This window comes from Astatotilapia calliptera, chromosome 12 (assembly GCF_964374335.1).
Source record: "Astatotilapia calliptera chromosome 12, fAstCal68.1, whole genome shotgun sequence".
In the NCBI taxonomy this organism is placed as follows: Eukaryota; Metazoa; Chordata; class Actinopteri; order Cichliformes; family Cichlidae; genus Astatotilapia; species Astatotilapia calliptera.
The window spans coordinates 35203415-35225416 of NC_137433.1; the positions used below are offsets into that span (position 1 = coordinate 35203415).

A 22002-nucleotide genomic window follows, 5' to 3' on the forward strand; every position below is an offset into this window, starting at 1 on the left:
AGAGAGGAGCTCTGACAAGTAGGGGGGGGCTCGGGCGTTGAGTGACTTAAAAACAAAAAGTAAGAGTTTAAACTGGATCCTGTAGGGGACAGGGAGCCAGTGTAAGGAGGCTAAAATTGGGGTTATATGCTCTCTCCGTTTGGTACCGGTTACAAAGTAATGAAGTCTATCATTAGCACACAGGTGTTACGGCATTGACATTATGAAGCTTTTTACTGCTCAACTGATGCACTCATTCCAACACTGCTGCAGCAACAAAGACACAACCTGCTCCTTACGTTCAGAGTTTTTCGTTCTCTCTACTTGTATAAGCTGAGGCAGTTTTCCACCTAACACAGGAACTTCCCCTGACTTCTTTTAGGGCTAATTTCAGGGGGAGTCTGTTCACAGTCCTGTTAGTTTATGCAGTTCAAAACCACTAGCATGGATCATTTAAGGTGTTTTTTTTGTCCACATCTGTGCCCTAGCGCTTCAAGGTAACTAGTCATTTGTAGACTAGCAAGGTTACTGCTGTGCAGGAGGCAGATTTCAAAGTGTGTTCTATTCCTAACCATGACCAAGTAATAAGTTAGAAAGTAGAAAAACAGCAGACCAAATGGGACAAGAACCAGGCTGTCTGATACACCTGCAATTACCCGTCCAACCGCCCGCTGTGGACGTTATTACTCAGCCGAAACACAGCTGTTATTTTTCTGCCATGAAGTTTTATATAGCAGTGGGACAAACAAGTGGTCTGACAGAATGGCGTTATAAGACATTTTGGGATGAACATGCATTATTTTGAATACAAACACAAAACATATCGGAAGGGGGAAGCACATCATCGCTGAGTATAGAGGGACTGATGTCATAACCAATACCAATTTCAGGAGCGTCTCATCGTGTGAACCTGTCTGTTGGCATGGATGTCTGTTTTAGGAGCCACTGCTACCAAATACACTCTGTGTTTTTCTTCAACTGTCTTCAATGTGGTCCTGAAAACCTGAAGTAATTTACATGAAAATAACACTTTCAGAAAAGCTGTTCACTTTGTTACTTACTCCTGGACCACGATGCAAGCACGTGTATAAAGGACATAAGAAGAAGACTGAATATGAGCTGGGAATTGTAAATTGTTCACAGCAGCAGTAAAGTATATTTGTTTCATTTCTCTTACATAGTGATAATGCAATTTTAAGACAGTATGCAAATGAACTAATGTGCACAATAGGTCTAAATTTATAGACATTCCAAGGTGGCCGACTGGGTGGTTGGGGGGCAGCGGGGTGCTCAGGAGCCGTCAGCTTGTGGGAAGAAACTGTTGAACAGTTTGTAGAACCTGCTTCCAGAGAGGGGTGTAAAGTATGTGAGCTCTGGGATGACTCAGTGAAGCTTGTGCATCTCATTTCCCTGAAACTCATCAAGCCACAATGAACACATTAATGAGAGGTTGAAATGAAGCTCCTTTTTTAATCATTTAAACAGCAGATATAGGCATCATTCATCATGTCTTCTGTTCTTTACTCCTTTTCCAAAGCTGCTTTCCTGATCTATTAAAGACATGCATCAACATTTAATGACTGAAATCATTGGCAGTTATTTTTGCATTCGCCTAAATGCAACATTTGCAAAAATGTGGGGAGGAGAGTATTTAAATACGTGATTTAGTCATGTTTGTAGCAGTCTGTTTACTCCAAAATGCACCATTACTTAAAGTTGGAGAAAATGTTATTGTGCGCTTTATTTAGCTGCAGTAGTTGCTGTGAGGTATGGCAGGTAGTTATCCAAAGGAGCATGTAATTGATGTGGGTGGATTGCTTCAAACTGTGGGGGCTTTGGTTTTTCCCACTAGCTCTTAACCCTGAATATTTGGAGCATAGCCTCGGTTGTTCCTGGTCTTTAATAAAACTGTTATTTTAATACAACACAATGGAACTTAATGTGGAGTCAGAGTGAGAACATTGGCTCAATACAAAACACTAACAAGCAACTTGGGCTCGATTAAAAAGGCAGCAATATTGTATGAATTTTACAATGTGTCTTTCAGGTGTCACTGAGCGTAACTGATGCCCACAGGTGGAGCTAGATTCTTTCCTTCGACCTGAAATTGTCAAACCTCCCATACAGACAGAAAATTAGAGCCAGGTGTTGAAAAATTCTGGAGAGAAATGGATATAATATTTAAGATTTCTTGCTCCCTCAATGGGTCTGCTTTTTTGACTTTCCAGTTTTCTCTATTTTTGTTGTATTGCTTTTGTCCTTATTTGAATTAACTGATTGCAAATTGTTAGTAGATAACCTACAGAACAGTTCCTTCAACACAGTTTTGCACTTTGTGCATTATGCTAATAAATCTTATATGTGCTCTTTGCCGTATTTAATGGCAGATCAGTCAATAAGCTCAACTCCAGATGTCAGAAAACTGCTCTGGATAACGATGCATATTCCTTTGCCCTTTCTTTTGTGAGAAACTTGACCAGTGAGTCCAACTGTGGAGTAACAGAGCTGAATATAGATGTTTCCAGGATGAGCTTGTAGAGTTTGTTAGAAAAAGAACAGGCAGCATGGGAATAGAAGAAACGGTAGAAGTAGTGAAGTTTTTATCAGCGTGAGTAGCTGAGGAGCCTGAGATATAGCGCCGACGGATACGGGGTCATGAAGAGGTTCTTCACCAAATCAAGTTTCAGATGAGCTTCAGCTCTGCTGTCCTGAATGAACTGAGCTTTTCCTCCACTTGAGAGGCAGGAGAGAGAGATGAGGGTCAAGGTCAGGTGAACCGGCCAGTAGTTTCCCTCGGGGAAGGAGAGCTAATTGACAAGTACTATCAGAGTGAAGGGCTGCACTGTGGCCTGAAGGTGTAGCAGCACAAGCCGGGTTCTGTTTCATCATATTCAGACGGGGCTGACATGACCTGAGGATCTCCACTGATTTGTAATAACTGTAGATACAAATGGCGACGTCTGTCTCATTCGCCCTGTCTGCGTAGTTTCAGTGAGACCACCAGAATGAAATTACAGTCTTGATTATTATGAAAAGCCATCCTGTGTAAATTAAAGTGTCAGTAATCTCAGGCTTAATTTGCTTTCTATTAAAGTCTAGATGTAATAGCCTCAACCACCGTCTTCTTTGGGTAGTTCAGTTACTTTTCTCTTTATATTCTTCAAGTGGTTTCTTTTAAACTTGAAAGAATTTAGCAACAGGTTTGCTATTTTATTAAATGTAAAGGTGTTGAGTGAATCATCTGTCCTGAGTTTAGACACTTTTTTTTCTACTCTGAGGGACTGTGTGGAGAATTATCGTATTTAAAAAGTGACAAATAACACTCTCTGTTTGCTTGTCTTTTTATCTGATCTGTGTTTGTACAGCGTGCACAGAGCACAAAGTTTCAGGTCGTTGGACAGAGCGGTTCGCATCATACTTTGGCTACAGTTTGGTCCCTCTCTCGTTACTGGTGTCCCCCCTAGTGACTGCTCCACTCTGTGTAGGAGGAGAGTCATTTCTGGGTTCCTAAGTGGTCCAAAAACAGCAGCCCGGGGCAACGCTTTGGTCTAAATGCACTGTTCTATCCACTCCATAATACATCAGCATCTTCCTTTCTCCACATTCCCACCTCTCTACCAGACTTCATTAAATCCAGATGGATTTAGCAGCTCTGGGTGGCAAACGATGCTGAGATGTCTGCCTCAGTAGAGGGAAAAGTAAAAAGAAATCGATGTGTCATTTTTTTATTTTTTTTTATCTCTCTAGTTTCCCTGTAATTCAAATTTTATCAATTTAATCATCTAAGAATGATGATTATGAGGAAAATGAACCACACACAAACTTGTAACAAACCAGCTATCCACCAAAATGAAATTATTCTCGATATGAATATTTATGCAGGCATTCTAGTTAATCACATTTTGAAAACTACATTTCGGCTTCACTTGTGTTATCTCAGTGTTGGCTGTTCATTTATTTCTTTGGAGAAATGTCCCATTCATTGGTCTGGTCAGGATTTTTTTTTTTTTTTTTTTAAGATTTTGGTGGAGTTTTTCATTTTTCTTTTTCTTCTTTTGTGCCTTTTCTCTTTTCTCTTGTTCCACTTTGCTTTGTGTCTGTACCACAGAGCCCAGCAGTTAGCTGTGGTACATGCAGTGTTGCATAAATAGACAGAATAGAGAGATTGCAGAGCTTGTAGGGTGTTTGTGGCTCTCTAAAGAAGCACCTAATGCATCCGTTTTTGTCATACAATTGAACGATTAAGGAAAAAGATGTAAAAAGTACATATTTATATAACATATATACAATTTGTGAACAGATTAAGTTTGTCTTGCGCATTTCTTCCAAGTGCAAGAAGTCAGAACTGGACTACCAGGGAGAAATCTAAACATGGCAACCATGCTGGGAGTGGTCCAGCAGTGCATGAGAGGAATGCAGTCTTGAGGTGGGAGCTGCCCAAATTTTAATCAGATAAGGAGTTTGATTTTTGGGAGTGTGCAGAGTCATAAAGAGCTGTGCTCTCAACCCAAACTCTCCCTCAAGACAAAGTCAGCATGTGAAATTGCAGTCATTAATTAGGCAAAAACACAATAAACCACAGTTAACTTAAAGCTTAAAGTCAGCAGGAATGAGGCGACAGGATAGAAAAATTTAGATTCAGCCGAGGTACTCTAAGCCTGAATTTAGAGGTTGTGACAGAGGCAGCTGCTGCAGTATTTATTCCACAGCTGAGCTCCCCTGAATGTAATACGTCTGATATTTTCACATTGTCACGTTAAATCTCGCACTCAGTCTCTTAGAGATGTATTAGCAGCATATTGAAATTTCAGAACTCATGAAAATGCCTCTCATAACGCTGCACAATTTTCATCTTTCAGAGTCTAAAAGTTTCACTTTTTAGAGCTGGCGCTGCTGAGCCCGCAAGCACTTGCCTCTTTAAAATGCTTCTCGTGCTGTTGGTGACTTTTGCCCGTTTTTCCCTCCCTAGGCCAGAGTCACAGACCTCAAGTCCTGCGTCATCGTTTTGAGGATCCTCAGAGACATGTGCAACCGGCTGCCTGTGTGGCAGCCTCTCAAGGGCTGGGTAGGTGACGGCTCCAGAATCAGAATAATGTTTGGCGTAGATACATGGAAGATGCAAACTGCAAGCTTTATTTTAAGTTTGTCCTTTAAAAGTGCTTGGTATGTGTGACGTGTAATAAACTGCCCCAGTAACAGAATCAGGACTGTGACTGATATAGTTCATCCTTCGCTGAGTATTTTGTGTTTGTTCGTCCTCTGCAGCCTTTGGAGCTGATCTGTGAAAAGGCCATAGCCACCTGTAACCGGCCGCTGGGTCCAGGTGAAGCCCTGCGCCGCGTCATCGAGTGCATCGCCTCAGGGATTCTTCTCCCAGGTCAGCAATCATTTACACTTTCACTCTTTTCTCTCTGCTGCAATTCAGAAGCCACAGCTCATCCAGGAATATCTTAATATTCATGAAGTCATATAAAATCTGATGAATACCTGAGAGAAATTTAGAGGCAACTCAACAAATACAGAATTCACTGAGAGGTATGCACTATGAGTTGAAGAACTGTGGCAAATATCTGTAATATATAGACTTAGGATAAAATATAATCCCAGTTTTGCTTATATTTAGTTCATTCATTTAAACCTGAGCATGCACTGTTACTCTGCAGTGCTTACACACCTGATAACAGGTGTAAACTGTAAACTATCAGAACAGAAATCAGAAAAAAAAGCAAATAAACTAAGAAGCCAACGTGTACAGAAACTGATTTTCATTCAGAGTAACATAACATTACATAAAAAAATAAAATCTTACAAACAATTCAGCTGCATTCGATTTCATTTGTATAGTTGTCAACTGTCACCTTGATGCACTTTATATTGTAATGCTAAGACCCTACAATATTAGAAAGAAACCCCAAAGATGACGTGATGCCCTAAGCACGTGGCGACAGTGGGAAGGAAAAACTCACTGTAATCATTTAAAAGAAAAAAAAACACAAGAGAGATTTTACCTGAGACATGAGTGGTATCCAGTAAGGTCATAAATGTTTAAGCCATTTCAGGTAACATTTGATGTTCACCAAGAATTAATGCATCACATAGTCCAAGTGAAACAGCTCCCGTGCCCTGGATTTTTACAATACTGTAAGGCATAGAAGACACTTGGAACTCGTTTTCCTCGAGAGTGCGTGGCACATCACTGAGGATCACTCACCCTTTTTCCATCACTCAACTCAAAGATGTGTCACAATACATGTTGACTTGCAATCTCACCAGACATATTTACAATCTTATTGAATTTGTTCTCGTTAACGTCAGGGAAATAAAGATACGAGGCAATAAAGTGGAAAGTTTGAATACTCTCTCCAAAACAACAATATAAAAGATCAAGTGTGTGTGGTTGCTTCCTAAGAGTCGCAGCTTCCGCATGGAATTCAATCGCTGCAGTGCGTCTTTGTAAATGACACTTGTTTGAATGACACAGTTTTTCATCGATTGCTGTCCCCAAGCATTTATTTTCATTTACAACCTCAATCCAGTCACCATTAATGTGTCTTCCTTGCCACTAAAATAAGAAATAATTGCCTTTGTTTTCTCTGTGTTTAACTGAAGAGACACAGATTTGTATTCAAATTGTGCATTTGTTTGTGAATGAGGCCCAGTGATGGAAAGGGTTAGCAGCAAGATACAATAAAGCAATACTTGGGTAAAAGGTCCCCCAAAAAAGTCAAGAAGAAACCCAAAGAGGACACAGTGAAAGTGGATAAGCATAACAGGTAGATACAATGGCCAACTACCGCAGAGATGGGCAGGAAAACCAGCAACACAAAACAGCCAAATAAGACAGGAAACAGACATGAAGAAAGAAAAGCAGAAGACATCAGGAAAGGATGAGGACAAAAAACGATAAAGATGAACACAGCATCAAAACTCCTCAGACAGTTTTAGGACTTTGAGTTTTTGCATATGACATCATGGAAAATCACTTCAAGAGGTGTTTGCCATACTGGATGTGATAACTGTTAGCGATATCCAATAACGCAGGGGTGGGCAATTCCAGGCCCCGAGGGCCGGTGTCCTGCAAGTTTTAGATCTCACCTTGGGTCAACACATCTGAATCACATGATTAGTTCGTTACAGGGTCTCTGGAGAACTGCAGGAGCTAATCTAGCCATTTAAATCAGCTGTGTTGGTTCAAGGACACATCTAAAACCTGCAGGGACACCGGCCCTCGAGGCCTGGAGTTGCCCACCCCTGCAATAACGCGTACTTTGTTTACATAGAAATTATTGCTGCCATGTTTTTTGGCCTATATTCTGCTGCACTGTTGCATTCATCAAGAAAAGAAAGAAAATCTTTTTTTTTTTTTTTTTTTTTATCGCTTTCCTGTTGATTTGGATAAAAGAATATGGGGGCTAAAAAACTCTGATACAGCCGTATCAGTCATAGTATCAGTTATAAGGTGTTTCTGCCATCCATCTACCAGCCTCAGTCCTAAACTGAAGTCCGGTTCTGAAGTTGGTCATCGTCAGCAGATCAGACATGTGACCCTCCTGTCTCCAGACAGCTGACAAGAGCCGGCTAAAAAACATAATGCTATAAGCTATGTTTATGCAAGCTATTTTTAATGTTATGCTAACGTCCTAAAACTCTTACTTTTCCTGTGATAAACAGTTTGATTACATTCTCACAGCACATGCTAAGTTCACGTCTACCCACGTTAGATCCACTCCAAAAAAGGGTTCAGTAGCAGTGAACAGAAGCTAACTGATGGAAAATTATGGATATTCTCAACAATTCGCCTCAGTATCACTCTCATCAATCACAAATGATCTACACTGACTTGTTGAGAATGTTAGGGATAATACGCAGAGCCATGTCAATATCAGAAATTTCATAAACATCCGTTGGATACCCGAGCAGTGACCACTTGATCCTGTGACTACAGTTCCAGGCAGAGTCCCATGACTGAGGCTTCTTACTCATCTTGACACAAAATACTGATAAGCCTCCAAACTTTTATAGGGCTTCAGATCTCATCCAGTATAATTTGAGGGGTTGTTGATAACAAAATGATGAAAATCGTGAGGCGTGAAGTTGGGAAGAGGGCCAGGGTTGCACTTCACAACATGAGTAAACACACTCAGAGGGAGTAAATAAACATCCATCCTCAGCTCCTCCTTTGCCCAATTTCTCCACATAACGAGCAAGACGCTTACCATGAAAGTGTTTTACTTCCTCTGAGAGAAACACTTGTTGTTTACTCATGATTGCCATAGTTTCTCATCTGCATAATGTTTAGCAGGTTTTTCACTCACTTGATGTGTCCAAAATGGCCGACGAATTAATGTCACGTGGTAAGCTGTGACGTGTCTGCAAGACGTCAATAGGTGGTTTTTCTGCAATGTAATGTCTTTACATATATGGTCCCAAGATTCATGGCAGGCTGTGGAGTGCACTGTGATGCGTTCATGGTTTCCAAACTGGGGCACAGAGTCCCAGCGGGTTCACAGCAGCATGATTTCATTCAGTTAAAATTGGTGATGGAGTATTTTCCTGAATCATGGGAACATTTATCCCCGGAGACTCTGTTTTCATTTTCGTGCAGTCCACATGAAGAAATGTTTCCTATTTACCTCCAACAAACAGAAATATGTTCTCACGTTTATTTTTTCCACCGCTGTTCGCTGCCGTGTTTGAATGCTTCATCTGGGAAAACTTCAGCTCGAGCGAGTTCGTCCTTGTGATGATGTCACTGGACTTTTAAATTTTGGCTCCGAAGTTCCTTCAGCATTGAGGGCAGTTTGTTTCATGAATGCACTCGGTCACTGATGAGTTATTATTCAGTCTGTGCACATTAAAGTAAGGTGAGCTTGTTTGTAAAGCACCTTTCATGCACTGAGGTCTTACTGAGTGCTTTACGTGAGGCATAAAAAGCATTAAGGCAGGAGGAGAATAATTTGTTTACCTGTTGAGTGAAATAAAGTTCGAATGTCTGACTGTTTTTTCTTCTTTTTTTTCCTTCAAAGGGGGTCCAGGAGTTCACGACCCCTGTGAGAGGGAGCCCATGGACGTCCTGTCTGACCTCAGCGCCCAGCAGGCCGACGCCATCACACACAGCGCTCAGGTCAGTGAACATGTTACCCATCCGCCTGCTATGATGACATCACGGTTTCCTCTTCCTGCAGTGTGCATGCTAAGCTCTTCAACCCACAAAATTCAGAATGTATGTCACGTTTTTTGACATTATTTTTTCCCCATCCATTTCAGCTGCTGGTAAGTGAGAGGCAGGGTACACATTGGACAGGTTGGCTGTCTGTCACAGGGCTAACACACAGATGCATCACCATTCACACTCACATTCACACCTATGGGCAATTTAGAATCACCAACCTAACCACACGTCTTTGGACTGTGAAGGGTAGGTGGAGTATCCGGAGAAAACCCACACAGGTACAAGAAGAACATGCAAACTGCTCACAGAAAGGTGCAAGCCAGCTGGAGGATCTGAGCCTTCTTGCTGTAGGGGAAGAGTCGACTAATTCACAGCTTAATTGATCTTAAGGCTTTGGTTTGCTCATTGTGTATCACTTTGTAGTTGAAGGCTCGTGGCTAAAGGACATTTCAGGCTCTGGTAACCATAGGCATATGTAGTATAGGCATAGGTAACCTTTTAATTCAGTTCCGTTTTATTTATATCGCATCAAAGCACAGCAACAGTCACCTCAAGATGTTTTATATCATAAGGTAAAGATCCTACAGTAATACAGGGAAAACTCCAACAATCAGATGACTCCCCTGTGAGCAAGCACTCGGCAACAGTGGGAAGGAAAAACTCCCTTTTAACAGAAAGAAACCTCCAGGAGAAATAGGCTCAGGGAGGGGAAGCAGTTACATAATAATGAGATGTCGTGTGGAGCCTGGTCCTGCATGGCTTTATAAGACAAGGTCTTTATGTTGTTAATAAAATAAATGCAGAATTTCACTTGAAGCCGGTGAAGAGAAGCAAGAACGGGCTGACGTGTGAGCGCTGACTAGTGTTTCTGGAACAGCTGAAAGACGAGCTCGGGAGGACTAGAGAGAGAGAGAGATCCATGTGAAAAGTGAGTCACAGTAATCGAGACGGGAGAAAATCAAAGTGTGTACTAAAAGTTCAGAATTACTGGATGACAGTAGAGGTTTGATTTTTGTGATGTTTTTTAGATGAAAGAAACTGGAGGTGCTTTGAGATGTGAGATTCAAAGTTCAAATGCTGGTCAAAAATAACACCAGGCGTCTTAGCAGAAGATCTGATATTGCTCGCAGGCGGGCCGATGTAATGACTGACCTTTTCAGAGAAACTGTCGGGCTGAACACCAGCGCCTCAGTTCTGCCAGGATTGAGATGGAGCAAGTTTAAAGACAACCAGTGCAGTGAAGGAATCACTGAGGTAGGAGAGGATGTTGAGTAATGGTAGTAATTACTCAGCAGATATCATACTGATATGTTTTTATTCACATAAAGGTACCGATTTTTTTTTAGTATTTTAGCCATCTGCCCCATAGTGCAGGACTTTTTCCCCTCGGGTGGGTTTCAGTGTGTTTGTATAATACTGTTTGCTTTGTGTGACAAAGGCGTTACTACTACATAATAACCACATTCTTGTTAACCGGTTATCTGAAATTGATCTGAGATTACTCAGTAAATATGACAAAATGTCTCATGTGTAATAAGATGAAGGCATGATGAAGCTTACAACATTCTGCAAGAACAGACTTTGAGCATATTTTACATTTGAACACCTACTAGTATAATATTCCTTCAGTCGAGCCTTCTGAAGGAACGGAATGTCTTATTTTGAAGGAAAAGAAGACACAAACTGTGGATTTAGTGAGCCGTTATGTCCCTTTTGCACAATGATACACAGTGAGGTCCATTAATTTACAAAAATTGTGTCATTGCCCAAAAACTTATGAACCTAACTGTGCTTACACCTTAATATTATATTACCCCCTTTAGCTCAGCCAAATTACTCTCGCTCTTTGACCGTAGCTGTAAAGAAGTTCCCATTCATAATATGCTGTTTGCTCCTGGGGGATGAACCTTGAAAGCTTCAATTAAAGGACTCCATGTCTCACCTGTGGGCCACAGCTAAGATAAGATAAGATAAGATAACCTTTATTAGTCCCACACGTGGGAAATTTGTTTTGTCACAGCAGGAAGTGGACAGTGCAAAAGTTATGAGGCAAAAATTAGAATACAATAAGAATAAATACAGTACACAACTGTACAGAATAGAATAAAATAAAATACTATATACAGTAGAATAAAATAAAATAAATATACAATAAGATAAAAATAGAATACAAATACAAATACTATATACAACTGAGTAAAAATACAACGATGACAGAAAGAAGCTGTCCAGGTTTTAACTGGTGCTGCTGAAAATCTCCAGTTTCATCGAGTCTGGGATGAGAGAAGAAGTAAATTTTTTTATTTTATTTTTTTAAACACTAAATCACTAAAAGAAAGATTAAAGTTAAGTTGAGAATATTTCCGTATTTTCAGAGATCAGTGACGTCCAAACTCGTTCCTCCCTGGAGGTGAATCAGTGCTGCAAAACCACAGATGTTCTGAATTTAGAGATCCATTTTCCATCTAAGACACTCTTCTTTATGGATGTTAGATTTACATCTTTCCCTCTGAGAAATTCCCTTCCTGCTTTCCAACTATAAAACCAGCCACAGACACTGAGAAAAATCAGTTCATGTGCCAAGAAAGAAAAAGTCAGACTCAGCCATGCAACTTGTGAGACCTTGAAACATCCCACTATGGTGCGTTTCGATGCCCCCCTCCACCCACTGTACGAAAGTCAGCATTTTTTCCAGTAAATCGGACATGTAACACTCCTTCCCGCTACACCGATTGATGGAGGGTTATTTAAAACGAGTCCTGGGCCTCCGCCGGTGGAGCCCTGAGCTCATGTCAGCACTATAAATAGCTGAGTGTCCACAGAAACACGGTTTCTGACCTCAGATAAGCAGCCCCTCAGTGCTGCAGAAGCTTTGACAAACTGGCAGCTTAATTAGCCAGCTAATGACCGTGGGAACGCTCTTCCTCATCTACACCCACACCAAGACTACTACAACTACTACCACCACCACCGCTGCTGCTCCACACAAAATAACAAAATCTGGCCCCCGGGCAGAAAGTGTAGGCTCAGCAGTGAGAAATATAAAGACATCCTCATCTTCATCTTTGTTTTGCTCTCTTGATGAAGTGCAAGTCTGGGAATATATTTTTCCCATTTCCTCCTTTGTTTGTGCCTCGTCTCCATAATGCATGAAGTTTCTCCCAACAGAATTAGTTGGTTTACACAAACGGCGAGCAGCTCGCTCAAGTTTCCCCGATAATTAAAGCACATTGATCTGAGAATAAATGGCCCTGCTCTCCTGTGAGTGCAGGAGGGTTTCTGTTGCTTTACCACCGCAGTGATGTGCCCTTATTCTGTCGGCTGTGTGTGTTTCAGCATGCGTTACGCCTCCTGGCCTTTGGACAGCTTTACAAGGTCTTGAATATGGATCCTCTGCCAGCCAGCAAGCCCTCACCGAGGCTGTTAGAAGGTGCGTGCAGACTTGTTTGTGCTCTCTGTTTTGCAAGTTTATTCATTTCCCTGTTTTTACCTTTTTTAAATTCATTTTTGAGCCCTCTGTTCAGATACAGTCCTGGCAGCATTAATAAAAACAGCATGCTTAGACGGCATGTGCGTCTGAGTGGGCAGTGTGATGTTTTAAGTGCTCGGTCGTTTCCGCTCTGCAGGCGGCTGTCAGAAGAGGCTCCGGGAGGACATCGGGTCAGACGACAGAGACTTCATCAAAAGGATGAAAGGTGACTTTGACCGTCAACTCACCCGTATCGAAGAATCACTGCTCATATGATCGAAATCCTCTTCCTCTCACTTCTGAGGTGCAGCAGACACTTAGATTCAGGCTGATACACGTGGCTGGCTGTAGCTTTATATTAAACAGAGTTCATTGCTGGAAGCTCGAAGTCACACAGGAGAAAAGAGCAAGACTCCGATATAATGAATATTGATTAAAAACCTTATGTTGTGTGCTGTAATTTAACTTTAAAGTGGCTGAAGGGGCTCATTTATTAACCCAGTCCATATGTTTCTCTATGCTCTTGTGATATTTCCAAACATAAAGTTTCCTACATCAATCTACTTCCCATAGTCACTTAGATAAATTGGTTCATTGGTGTGCTGGTGGGTTTTTATAAACTTTATCAGGCTTTTGTTGTATTTTCCACATCTAAACTCTACATGTGCATGAAGGATATCTTTTCAGGGATTTTTGCATGTTTAAATATTATATCGCTCGTCCTGATCTCTGTGTGGATGAACAGTTGGTAGCTTTTCAGGGGCAGGTGCAGTTTCAGGCGATACATCCCTTCTAAACATGCCAAGTATGGCATAAAGATCTAGTTGGAGCTGTGATCCTAAAACTTCTTTCTGCATAAGAAAACTGAAAGCGTAATTCATTACATCATTATGAAAAGACAAAAAAGGAATATAAAGAAGACTATAGATATGATACAACATGAACAGAGCTGCTAAACTAGCCGGCTTTCTTGAAGGTCATAATTTATCTGAAAAATGCTTAAATAGAAGACAAAAAGAGACAAAAACACATATGCATAAGTGTAATTATTGCAATAAAACCACAGTCAGACACTTGCAGTACTGTGAGTACATGTGGGTGAAAGTATGTGTGTAATGTGAGAGTTCAGCATGCCTCTGGTTTCTGGAGCAGCAGGATAGCTGGGTTAGATTTATCATGAATTTATTATTGTTTTATATTTTACTAATGTTATTTTTATTGCATCTTATAACTATTGCTTTTTGGTCTTTTCTTTCTTTCATATTATTCTGGCCAAGAGCCACAGAGAGGTTCTGGCACTTCTTGGAAACGGCTCATCAAATATTAATTATTTATACAACTGTAGATACCATATGCAGTGCCCTCCAAAAGTAATGCACAATAGTTAACTGCAAATTGTGTTTGAATATAAGATCATAATTTGAGTTTATTTAAGACCATAAAATCATTGGATGCAGTGATAAAACCATAAAGCCTCAGCTAACTTACATTTTTAAGCTCTTTTGTTCACGGTCATCTTCTGGAGTTTTTGAAGATTTCATTTTTAGATCATTGTGATCAAAACTAACACAAAGAGCAAACATCAACTCTGTTTCAAACAGACTCAAATTTTATGAGGAGTGTCATCAAAGCTGGCTCTCCAGATACAACCGAGCGGTCTTCAGCGGAAGAACAAAGGCAGCTCGTCAGGCGATGAGCGAGACTGGAAGCATTTGCTGTTTTGCTTTGCACCAAGAATTCATTTCCCACTCGGAGACCGCCAGCCCAGAGTTTTGCTGTAATGTCCCGTACCATCTGATGGAGAAAACTCTGAGGAAATGCTCTGAACTGGTGCCTCTGAACTAGTACCTGCCAGCGTGCAATCTCGTGCCAACACAAAGTGCTTTGAAAACACTGGAGTTTTTTGGCCACACCAGCACAGTTTGTACTCACCATGCGTCTGCTTGCCAGCTTTGCTTCTCTGTGACTTTGTCCACTTCCAGAAAATGAAAATCTGATTGAAGGATCATTGCTTTGACCCACTGGAGTTGATCCAGCACTCGTCACAGTGGTACAAGAGGGCATAAATGAATGATCTAAAAATAAGCCGCCACATTGGAACCTGCCAAATTTAAGTCAGATTTTTTTTTTTTCTTTTTATGAGCCCATTCCTGGAACTTTTTGGATTACAGCTGAACATTCATGAGTTAACATATGAACCAATGTGAAAGTAAGATTGTTTTTTTTACTTCTTGTAGATAAACCCATTTTTATCTTTCTCTTTTAAATTTGCCTTTTTAATAATGATTCTTCTTAATACTAAGCTGATTTTTGTTCATTCAGATTTTGTTTAAACAGCGCGTTTGCTGTAATATTGTGGCAGCGGATTTTCCAGCTCTGTAAAAGTTATTAAGGCGGTGGTTAATTTCTCCTGCTCTCGATGAACAGTCAAATTACCCCATTGACAAACGTAATTTTCCAGCAATGTGCACTTGTGCATATCTGAGTGGCAATTAAAGTGCTGATGAAGTGCTTTAAAGCAACTCAACCCTGCATTTGTCTATAACAAAAGACACGACGTTTAGTGACACAGCGCTAATGTGTTTGTAGGGACTGGCTGTTGCAGGTTGTGTCCTCTAAAGCGCTATTTGGATTCCTTTCCACCATCATGATATTAAAAACTCTGGCTTGTCTTTAATGGAAAATGGCGACATATTAAAAATGTGCACAAAAGATTGATCCTGTGCGGGTCACATTTGCCACGTCGCACAGAGGCTGACTTCCCTGGACAAAAACTCTTCACAGCAGATAAGTGGATATTGACTGACGAGTAAGAGACAAGGCTCATGGTTCAGTGTGTGTTGGACATGCACTATAGCTGTCTGTAAAAGAGGTCTTTGTGTAAAAGGTGGAAAAGTGAAGCACTGGAGCTGAAAGAAGTGAGCAGCGACGCTGATCTTTTCTCAGAAACCGGGACGCTTTGTTGTGACAGGGATCAAATCGGCCTGTCAGGCCAAAGAATAACACGGCACATTCACTTCAATCTCTGTATCAGAGGAGAGAAAATGGCCTGACCCTGCTGAAAGTGATCCATTATAGTCTGGATGTGTAAAACCCAGCAGGCAGCGACGTCCGATATCTTCATGAGATCTTATTAGGAATCCATTTCAGGAACCAGGTCGCCCCCTTCACTGCATCTCAGAGCGGCGTTAGTCAGCAGCATGAAGCGGGTTAAGGAAGATTTCAGGCAGCAGTGGCTTTTAGGTGAGATGTGTCCTCGAAGCAGAAAATTGTGTGAAGTTATCAGATTTCCACAGAGCTGATAGAGAAGCTGGTGAAGCTTAAAAGACATTCAGCTTCAGACAGTTTTAGGAATCAATCAGCTCAGGTTGACAGAGGTCTGTGTGACAGTGGCTTAATGTCAGATTTCAGTCCTGAACACCAGAACAGTGTCAAACCACCCAGATTTTTATTAGCCTTCTGAACGCTCCCTCCTCACAGAGGGTTTTGTGGCAGCTGTTTGGACAGCACTTACACAGGCGGCGTCTTCTGTTGTGACAGTGTGTTTATCAGGCTAATTTTTTAAGTATGGCATCTTGTCATATTTCTTGGCTGACATAACTTCATATGGTGCTGTCAGGACATGATTTACAGTGTTGTGTGGCCCCCCTGCTGTGCTGCTCTGTTGACATATTACACAAAGTTTCACTCAAAACACAACTTCTCACTGATTTTTCTGCTAATGAGACATTTTTCCTCTAGTGCAGCGGTCCCCAACCTTTTTTGCGCCACGGACCGGTTTATGCCCGACAATATTTTCACGGACCGGCCTTTAAGGTGTTGCGGGTAAATACAACAAAATAAAACTAGTACCAGTACCGAAAAAAGAAGATTTATTCATAACACACGTGAAAAGACCCAGGAAAACCGAGTAAACGATAAAAACGATAACAAAATAACGCTGAAAACCCTGAAAACTATACATTTCACACCTGAGCCTCAACTCTCGCGGCCCGGTACCGGTCCGAGGCCCGGGGGTTGGGGACCGCTGCTCTAGTTCACTCAAATTCAATGAAATATTGATGATTTATGTCAATTTTTTAATAATAATTTTTACTTGCCCACTGATGTCTCAAAGGATTTTAACTTTCTCTTGGTTCAGACCATAAAATCCATAAAATCCACGTGCACAGGTCACCTGATATGCACAGATCACATCACCTGTGTTCAGACACTGAATGGTTTTAGCTTCTATGGTGTATTCAAGTGCATCACATCAGCTTTCACTTTCAGATCATATAGGTTTCTCTCCTAATGCACTACTTTAGTTCTGTTCTTTATATCCTGGTCTCAGCAACAAAAGAAAAAGAATCTTTGATCATGTACTGTGCTGCACACAGGCTAGTGTTGCATAAAATTAACTACAAGTAACAAATAAAAATGAAAACTTGCAAATAAACTTCAGTTTCCCTGAAAATCTCTCGCTCAGCTCTCCCCTCTGCAGTGAAGAAATCTCACTTTGAGAAAAAACATGTTTGGCTTTAGTTGCCTCTTCAGCTCAGCAGCTTTCTGCCTCGCGTCTCCTCCTCCGTGGCTCTGCATCTCTGCTGGTGCGTGGAGTTGAAATGTTGTTTGAATACAGAGCCTGTGTCGTGGTGGAAACGCAGGCCTCCCTTCACACACGCTTCTCTGTCTCCCATCTTTCTTTAAACCGCCTGCCCTCTGCACCAGTCTTTTTTTTTTTCGCCAGTTTGTGTTCGTAAGCTCGGGTGCTGGGAAGCTGAATCCCTTTGTTTGGTTTGTTGTGTTCCTGTGCAGACCACAGCTGAGCTTAGGTGGACCAAAATGTGTTAGCCAAAAAGGGATGTTCCAACTGGATTAAAGCATACAGAGGGCTGTGTTTGGCCATGAGTTTGACACCTGTTTTGTACAGATATTCATATGGATATTTTTAGCCATGGACTGCTCGTTAAACAAGACATTTAAAGATGTCTGGCTGCTTTTTCTGGTATTTTATAGACAGTTTAATCCAATAATTGCTAAAAAAAAAAAAAAAAAAAATCAGCAGATTAGCTGACAGTGAAAATAATAATTAGCTGCAGCCGTAAACTAAACGGTCTTGGCACTGATGGCTGCAGCCTTCGGCCTCTTCACTCCTCCTCCCCCTCGCTCTCAGAGTCTTGTCTGTCAGTGTCACAGTAATTAAATTGGCCCTCGCTGGGACCATCGTCTCCGGCAACCCTCATCTGCTTCCAGTTCAAAGGAGGTGACGGAGGCAGAGATAGAGGAGGATTAATACTGCTGGCTGTTGCCACGCAATTATCTCACCACCTCCCACCACACACGCGCATGTTGGGTTTTACACACACACTTACAGTGCTTTAACACCTCCCCCTGTCTTCCTTCCGGCACCTGTCCACCAGCACCTCCACATTCGTTTTCTTACACCTCGTCTGCATCCATATTCATAGAAGTCGCACTCAAGTCTAAAGTGCCTGTCAGAACCTTTCAGTAATTACACACAGTGGCTGCAGAACCAGGCGGCTGCACACTTCACAAGCCTCAAGTGTCCCCGCTGTGACACCTGTTACACAAAAGCTGAAATCTGTGGGTGGCCATATGCAAATAAATGATCACCTCAGCATCATCGATAACTCTGTAGTGTTTCTCAAGAATCTGAAATTACACATGAACGTTTCTGCCGGCCCTCTTCCTCTTCAACTTTGCCCAGTCCATTAACCCTGCGTTAGATTTGAATACCTGTAATAATGGTACAGGTGGTGACAGCTGTAGCCTTGAAGCTCTAAAGCATGTTTTTTTGTTTTTGTTTTTTTTATAAAACTACAAATTAAAACTCAGATGACAAGAATAATTAAAAAAAAAAATCTAAACAGGTAACAGAATGTTTCTATGTGGATTTACTCGCTTTTGTGACGAGCCCCAAGTGGTCATTAGAGGAACAGCATCTGTCAGTCAGAGGAGCCATAACTTCTAGCCTTACCAGTATAACTCAAGGAAGAGTGGACACTATCCACAGAGGCCAAAATGGTTGTTTATTTGTTTTAATACCTGCAAGTTCATCTCTGTTTTAGAGTTGTACATTTTAACATACAAGTCTGTGGGTTTGACTCCGTTTTGAAGCCAGGCTCAGGTGGCCCTAACAGGAACTGCACTTTTTGGAAATTGATTTCATTTTTCTGCCCCGGATGTTTCCACTTGGTGACATCTGTTATCACCTCTCTATGAAACCCTGCAGGTTGTTTGAACAGTTTATTTTTTATTAAATTCATAGATTAATAAATAGAACTGACTGGATAAGTCCACGTACATGGATCTGTCTCCATTATATTGTGCACACGTTTATGTAATGAGCATTCGTCAGTTCCTTGGAAACAACCAGCACCTGTTTAATTGATCAGTTTTCCTGTGGGTCCGAAGAGTTTTTGTTTTTTTAAAGCATCTTGTTGAACTTGATTTCAGACTGTGATGTTGTTCCCATTTCTATATTAATATTAAAAGTTTGACAGCTGACAAATGTCATTTGACTTCAGTTCTGTCCTTTATAGATCTTATTTGTTTACAAAGTCAAATCTTTTGTAGCCTCATAGCACAGTTGACAGAGTTGGACTAAAATCTGCTTATTATTAAAAATGCTTATTATTTGGCGACACTCAGCACTTGTTTTGTAATGGATGTCACCAGGAGTGAGGTTTCATTTCCAATTCATCAGTGAGATATTACTGCTCAGGACTCCGGGGAGGCAGCTCATCTCTCGTCACTGTGTAGGTGTGAAGTGTCGCTGGCTGAAGTGTCAGTGGTGTAACACCCGGACGGTGTCATTCTAGTCCCATCAGCTAGCTGCTAATAGGAAAGAAGCTGGGCCAATGAAATGGCTTCTCTCACTTCCTGCTTGTGGAGTCATGAGGTCTCTGTTTCATTAATAACATGTGCATCTCTCCTCTTTAAGTGCTAGACTGGAGGATGACCGATCCAAACCATCCCATGAATGCTCTGATGCGTCTGAACCAGATCCACCCGGGCCTTCAGTACCGCCTGCTGTCCCAATCCGGCCCAGTGCACGCTCCAGTCTTCACCATGTCCGTGGAAATCCAGGGAACCACATACCAGGCCACAGGGAACTCCAAGAGAACCGCCAAGCTCCAAGTAGCTCTCAAGGTACCAACACAGTTCAAAGAGCTGCATAAAAGTCACAGAAGTCTGGGGGTTGTATTTTAATGAACCTTAGATGGGTTGTCTGATAGTCATCGGTTAGCAAATGTCTTCTTTGGGACATGTAAACACCTCAAAATCCAGAGTATGATTTGTGCTTAATGTTTGAAAGCTTCAGATTGAGACAAACTAAAATGATGAACATCACTACCATTTAATTCTGCTCAGGGTCACGATGGGCTAGAGCCTATTCCTTTAGATACTGGGTTAACTGGGTTATCATAGATAGACCGATTGATTTATAGGGACTTGGATTCCACAGCACTAGCTCCATAAACACTTAGACACAGACGAGCAGATACAGAAAGATTAAAAAACAAAACAAACAGGAAACATCACAGAAAGTGGATTCAAACTGTCCTGCAGTTCTTTTAGGCTCTAATTTCAAATTCTAATACACATATAAGAGTTTTCAAACTGCTGAAAACTGTTTTATAATAATGATAATAATAATGGATTGCGTTTATATAGCGCTTTTCAAGGCACCCAAAGCGCTTTACAATTCCACTATTCATTCACTCTCACATTCACACACTGGTGGAGGCAAGCTACAGTTGTAGCCACACTGCCCTGGGGCAGACTGACAGAAGCAAGGCTGCCATATCGCGCCATCGGCCCCTCTGGTCAACACCAGTAGGCGGTAGGGTAAAGTGTCTTGCCCAAGGACACAACGACCAGGACAGAAAGCACAGGGATCAAACCGGCGACCTTCCAGTTACAAATGCACTTCCCAACCTCCTGCGCCACGGTCGCCCCCCGTTTTAGTCTTCTAAGACTAAAAAGAACAAGAGAAATCATGAGAACAAAGGAAATCCGGTTTGTCGTTAGTTGCAGAAACTCCACTAAAAGCAAAAGACATAAAAAATAAAGGAAAAGCAGAATAGGTCCACTTTAATATCAGCACAGGTATCAAGTTGCTTTCTCTACTTTTAAAATTATGACATCTGTAAGTGAAGCAAGTAAAAGGGGGTTCAGAGGGTTAACAACACCACTTTAGCTTCCAGTCCTGTGTCTGCCTGTTAGTTTGGTTTGTCAATAATTTTGTACTCAGGTGTTTAAAAGCTGAACATTAAGTTGGACAAAGAAACAGCAGCTGAAGTTTTCTTCTAAATCGATACAAGAACACACAATGTTCTTTTTGTAACAAATCTTTTATTGAACTAGAAGTTTGACTGCTCACACAGAGTCTTTTTCACACACATTTATTCATTCAGTTGCACTTTCACACTCTCAGCACAGCCAGTCTTTCTGTTCTTGTTGTTCGCTTTGCAGCCTCACTGCAGCAGCTGGGGTTTGAGTGCCTTGCTCAAGGACAGCTCAGTGACAAATGATGGATGTGAAAGCGTGACTCATCTCCCATTTGCGGCTGTCAGGACGTCACAAAAAGTTTATCCGCTACTTTTGTAATCCGATGACTGTCGTGTTGAATGCAGCAGGAAGTCGTGCGGTGATGAAATTTAAATGAACGTCCTCTGGCTGTTTTTGTTTTCGCTGCTGTCGTCCTCAGGCGCTGCAGGCTTTGGGCTACGTGCTCGGCAGCGATGGAGACGTGGACTCGCTGAGTGCCGACGAGAAGTCAGATGGCGAAGGGAAGAACGACAGGATGTCCACCAGCTCCAGCTCCACCTCCATCACCTCCTCCACAGACACACAGGAGGTGAGGAACGAACACACACACACAGACTATGGCCTTTTGTGAAAGGTTCTTCCTGATTACAACACATCCATGAGGTTCATTAGAGATTCAACACAATAAAAATTCTTCTGCAGATTTTCGGTCGTCCTGATTACAAAGGCTGGAAACCTTGGATTTAAACATGTTCTGTGGAACTTTCTTTTCATGTATTACTAATTTTTTTTTCCTGTCCTTATGTGAACAAAAATGTAACCTTCCCCGACTCTGTTGCCTCTGAGAGCCTGAAGGACAAATTTTCTAAAAATCCAAAAGGCCGTCATGTTTCTACTCACTCCCGGATACCTCAATGCCTCTCTTAAAATCACCACTAAAATTCATTTCTGTTTTATTCATATGGCACCAATTCACAGCAGCAATCACCTCAAGATGCTTTCATCATAAAGTAAAATTTTAGAAAGAGGATCCCCTCTTAGGGGCAATTGGTGACTAGGGGAAGGAAAAACTCCCTTTTAACAGGAAGAGACCTCCAGCAGAGTG

At 41.5% G+C, this 22002-nt stretch overlaps 1 protein-coding gene and 1 long non-coding RNA gene across 4 annotated transcripts in view; one reads left to right on the top strand and one right to left on the bottom strand.

Annotated features, from left to right (window-relative positions):
• Positions 1–22002, top strand: part of LOC113033382 (spermatid perinuclear RNA-binding protein-like) — a 99696-nt gene that overhangs the window by 62672 nt on the left and 15022 nt on the right. For both annotated transcript variants that reach the window (XM_026187122.2, XM_026187123.2), the window contains exons 7-13: positions 4949–5044; positions 5245–5356; positions 9006–9103; positions 12488–12581; positions 12778–12846; positions 19567–19775; positions 21337–21486. In XM_026187122.2, coding sequence (XP_026042907.2) covers positions 4949–5044; positions 5245–5356; positions 9006–9103; positions 12488–12581; positions 12778–12846; positions 19567–19775; positions 21337–21486 — 828 coding nt within the window. The remainder of the gene's footprint in view (positions 1–4948; positions 5045–5244; positions 5357–9005; positions 9104–12487; positions 12582–12777; positions 12847–19566; positions 19776–21336; positions 21487–22002) is intronic.
• Positions 20965–22002, bottom strand: part of LOC113033383 (uncharacterized) — a 70619-nt gene continuing 69581 nt past the window's right edge. The window contains exon 5 of one of the 2 annotated variants that reach the window (XR_013912796.1): positions 20965–21464. This is a non-coding gene — a long non-coding RNA (uncharacterized LOC113033383). Of the gene's footprint in view, positions 21539–22002 lie in introns of both variants that reach the window. The other variant, XR_003274024.2, reaches the window with a different exon arrangement.